The sequence below is a fragment of the Carlito syrichta genome, unplaced genomic scaffold, assembly GCF_000164805.1.
Source record: "Carlito syrichta isolate Samal-C Ts95f unplaced genomic scaffold, Tarsius_syrichta-2.0.1 Scaffold302083, whole genome shotgun sequence".
NCBI classification, from domain to species: Eukaryota; Metazoa; Chordata; class Mammalia; order Primates; family Tarsiidae; genus Carlito; species Carlito syrichta.
This window is the reverse complement of record NW_007246179.1, coordinates 196,063-200,183: the sequence shown is the minus strand read 5'-3', so window position 1 is coordinate 200,183 and position 4,121 is coordinate 196,063. Positions and strand designations below refer to the sequence as shown.

The window sequence follows — 4,121 nt, the reverse complement described above, 5'->3', positions numbered from 1 at the left end:
ACAGACCCACTCCCTCTTTCGCCCCCACAAAGGCGCCAGGAGCCCGCCCACCAGCTGGCCAACAGAAACCACACTGCTAGATAAGCCGAAACCCGCACACCGCCCCATTCCCCACATGACGTCATGTCTTACTAGCGACGCACGCGCAAAAGCCTTCTCCTGGACTCTCCGTAGGGCAGGCTTCACCGCCTCACAAGGCCGTCCTCATTGGCTGGAAACAACTGCTCGTCTCCGCCGTTGTTAGCGGAGACGTAGGCGGGCACAATCTTGGTCGCTAAGACAACCCACACTTCCGCTTTCTTCTCCCTCTCCTGGACTCCAGCAAGATAAATCTCGTTCATTCAACCAATGGCAAATGGACAGTGGGCGGGACTTCACGCGTCCTAGCGCGGCCAATGACCGTGCGGCAGCCCCTGTAAAGTGGCTCGGGCGCCCCCACGCCTGCCCTTCCTCCGCCTCCTGGCCCTGCCCCTTTCTACCCCCGTTTCAGCACGGCGCTGGCCGCAGTCTAACAGGAACGAGACGGAGCCAAGATGGCAGCGGCCGACGGCGACGACTCGCTCTACCCCATCGCTGTGCTCATAGACGAGCTCCGCAACGAAGATGTCCAGGTCCGGAGGTTACAGGGGACTTGGGGGAGATGGGATGGCGGACATGGGGGACACGGATGGCCCTCGAGAAGGCTCAGAGTTCGCTGGGAGTGGCGGAAGGGACGGCGGCCAATCAGCATGCAGCTCTTATCTCCCCGTGTCCTCGGATTCGTTGAGACGGCGCCCCGGATTGGGTGTCGGCCCAGCGGAGGGCGGGGATCAGGGCAAGCCTCGAGGGTCCCGGGCCTTCCTGGTGCGCGCGGCGGCCCGGGTCTTAGGGAGGCCGCGGCCCAGGCGGGGGTCTTCCGACTGGGCGGGGGAGGGGAAGAAGGTTCGTGATTGGTGGTGGCCTCACTGTGGCTCCTCGGGGATGTGGAGGGCGCGTGACTTGCTTCGAGTGGGGGAGGGGCTGCCCGATGGGTCGGGACCCGGGTAGGTTTTCTCTTTTCTGGGTTTCGGCAGCTGGACCAAATGGGCACTGAGAGGCCGCCCCAATTCCTGCCCTTTCTCCGCCTCTGATTTTGGTTAAGATTCCCTACAAGGAGAGGGATACAAAAACACCCTCTCCCCCCAAAGCGAGGAACTAACCAGATTTAGGGATGAAATACGTCTTGGAAACCTGCCTTCTCCCCTCCCTTCCCCTCATCCTCCCATTGACGGGGCGTGGGGGGGTGTCGGTGGGGTCGGTGAGCAGTTTAATAAGCAGGCTAACATTTCTGATTCTGTGACAGGGTGGCCCGAGGCTCTGAGTCCGGCTGGCGTGGGATTGAGGACTATTTGGGCTGCAGGACAGTCCACCTGCCACCTGCTATGTGACCTTGTGCAAATTACTTCACCGCTCTGGGTCTCTGTACTCCATGGGATGTGGGCTAGTATTCCTAGTCTCAGGGTATCAGTGAGATGAGTTAATAATGCAAGTAAAATAGAACAGTGTCTGGCCTATTATAAGGGCCCCAATAAATATTAACTGTAGTTGGGAATGATGATTACAGAGGTTCCATACTCCCTGTGGGCCTTAATTTTCCCACTTATAAAATTGAGCAGGATGCCCCGGGCCACTTGCCAAACCTGGGCTCGGCCTCCAAGGTTCCTGGTGTATCACTCTGTTTCTTGTGTCAGACAGGCTTCAGTTGTACCCCTTGCTATTCCACTTATTGCTGATTGACATGGGCAAGTTACTAAGCCTTGGTTTCCTCTTCTCTCAAATGGAGATAATTATCTAGTTCATAGGGCTGTTGTATGAATTGTTTTGTTCAGTAGACCCCTGCAGTGTGACAGGTATGGTGCTGGGGATATAGGGGTGACACTAGTTGCTATGCTGGAGCCAGGTGTGAATCAGGTGAAGACACTTGATTACACAAGTGACTGCTAACTTGTGTAAGCAGTGGGGAGGAAACAGGATGTTGTGATAGTGAATGCTTATTTTTGTATATATATACAAACACATTTATATTTTTAAGCATATATGTATACACACACACACACACACACACACACACACACACACACGTATATTAGTGTCAGGGTCTTGCCTTGTTGCCCAGGCTGGTCTGGAACTCTTGGCTTCAAGCAATCCTCCTGCCTCAGCCACCCAAAATGCTGGAATTAGAAGCATGAAGCACTGTGCCCAACTTAGTGAATTCGTATTGCATTGAGTCTCTGCTCTGTGCAGGGCACTGTTTTAGGCACCAGTATACAGCAGGGAACAAGACAGACAAAAACTCCTGACCTTGGGGAATTTACAGTGATGAGAAACAGACAATAAAACATACTCTTTGTTAGAAGGGGATAAGTGTCAGGGAGAAAAATAAGAGGAGCAGGAGATGCAAGACCTTGCTGAGAAGGTGATGCTTGCGAATACAATGATAGAGATAAGGGAAGGTGCATCTCTGTGCAGAGGGCACAGCAAGTACAAAGCGGGGTGAGGAGATCAAGTTTAAGTAGGCCTGATTTAATCAAGGGAAGGCCCCTTGAGGTTGCAGTTAGAGAGGAGACAGAAAGAAGGTGGGGAGGAGCCTTCCAGGAAGAGGGAGCAGATATGTAATGACTGTAGTTCTCAGTTTGGGGTGATTTTGCCCCCCAGGTGATACTCGGCAATGTCTAGAGACATTTTTGGTTGTCCTAACTGGGGGGTGCTGCTGGCATCTGGTGGGTAGCTGTCAGGGATGCTGTAAACATCCTACAATGCGCCAGACAGACCCCACAGCAAAAAATGGTCTGACCCAGTATCCTTTGTGCCAAGGCTGAAAGAAGCTGTTTCATGAGAAAGCCCTGAGGCCAGAATCAGCTTGGTACCTTTACTTAATATATTAGTTTCCTGTGGCTGCTATAACAATTGACCATAAACTTAGTGGCTTAAAAAACCCACAAATTTTTCTTATAGTTCTGGGAAGGTCAGAAATCTAACATGGGTTTTAGTGGTATAAATGTCAGAGTGTTGGCAAGGCTGCACTCATTTTTGGAAGCGCTAGGGAAAAATTTATTTCTTTACCTTTTCCATCTTCTAGAGCTGCCCACATTTTTTTACTTGTGGCTCCTCTCTGTCTTCAAAACTACTAATGTTGCATCTCTGACCATTCTTTCGTAGTCACATCTTCTGACCACAGGAAAGCTTCTGTGATTTTTAAGGATACATTGAGTCCAGAATCATGTACCCATCTCAGGGTTCTTAACCTTCATCACGTCTGCAAAATCTTTCTCCATGTAAGCTAGCATATTCACAGGGTCTGGGGATTAGGATGCGGATATATTTGGGGGTCATTATTTTGCCTACCACAGTTGTACTGTGATTGGAAAGTAGAGATTGAGGGTGGTGACGTGTTTTTGTTTTAGTTTCAAGTAATTTAACTTTTTGTGTACTCTTTTGTAACTTTTAATTTCATTGCATTGGAGTCACAGCAAATATTTGTGGAATGCCTGCTGCCAGCTAGGCATTGATCTAGGTGATAGGGTTATAGCAGTGAACCACAGGCAAAAATCTGCCCTCCTGAAACTCACTTTCTTATGGAGGGAGAAGAAACAAACAAGCACATTGTGGAGGATGGTAGATGATGATAATGCTGTGGAGAAAAGCAAGGATGGGAAGGACTGGAGAGTGAACTGCACTGTTAAATAGAATGGCCACCTTCTCAGTGGGAAGATCATATTTGAGCAGAGAAATGAAGGGAGGGAGTAGGCCTTGTGAATATCTGGGAAATAGCTTTCTAGGCAGAGGAAACAATGTAAAGGTCCAGAGGCAGAAATCTGCAGAGTGTGTTCTAGGAACAGCAGGAAAACCCTTGGAGCCAAGAAATGAGCTGTTAATGGTGGGAGATGAAGTTGAAGAGGAAGCCAAAGCTTCCTCTTCAACTTCAGAAGGACCTTGTGAACCATCATTTATGTATGTATGTATGTATTTTTTGAGTTGGAGTCTCACTCCTTCGCCCAGGCTGGAGTGCAGTGGCACATGCTCACGGCCACCCCAGCATCAAACCTGCTGGGCTCCAGCAATGCTTCCGCCTCAGCCTTCCCAGTAGCCAGAACTACAGACGT

At 50.3% G+C, this 4,121-nt stretch overlaps 1 protein-coding gene across 2 annotated transcripts in view; it reads left to right on the top strand.

Moving 5' to 3' along the window:
* Window positions 1-384: 384 nt before the first annotated feature.
* Window positions 385-4,121, top strand: part of PPP2R1A (protein phosphatase 2 scaffold subunit Aalpha) — a 40,381-nt gene continuing 36,644 nt past the window's right edge. The window contains exon 1 of one of the 2 annotated variants that reach the window (XM_008056022.1): window positions 385-611. In XM_008056022.1, coding sequence (XP_008054213.1) covers window positions 534-611 — 78 coding nt within the window. In that variant the 5' untranslated portion in view covers window positions 385-533. The remainder of the gene's footprint in view (window positions 612-4,121) is intronic. The other variant, XM_021711347.1, reaches the window with a different exon arrangement.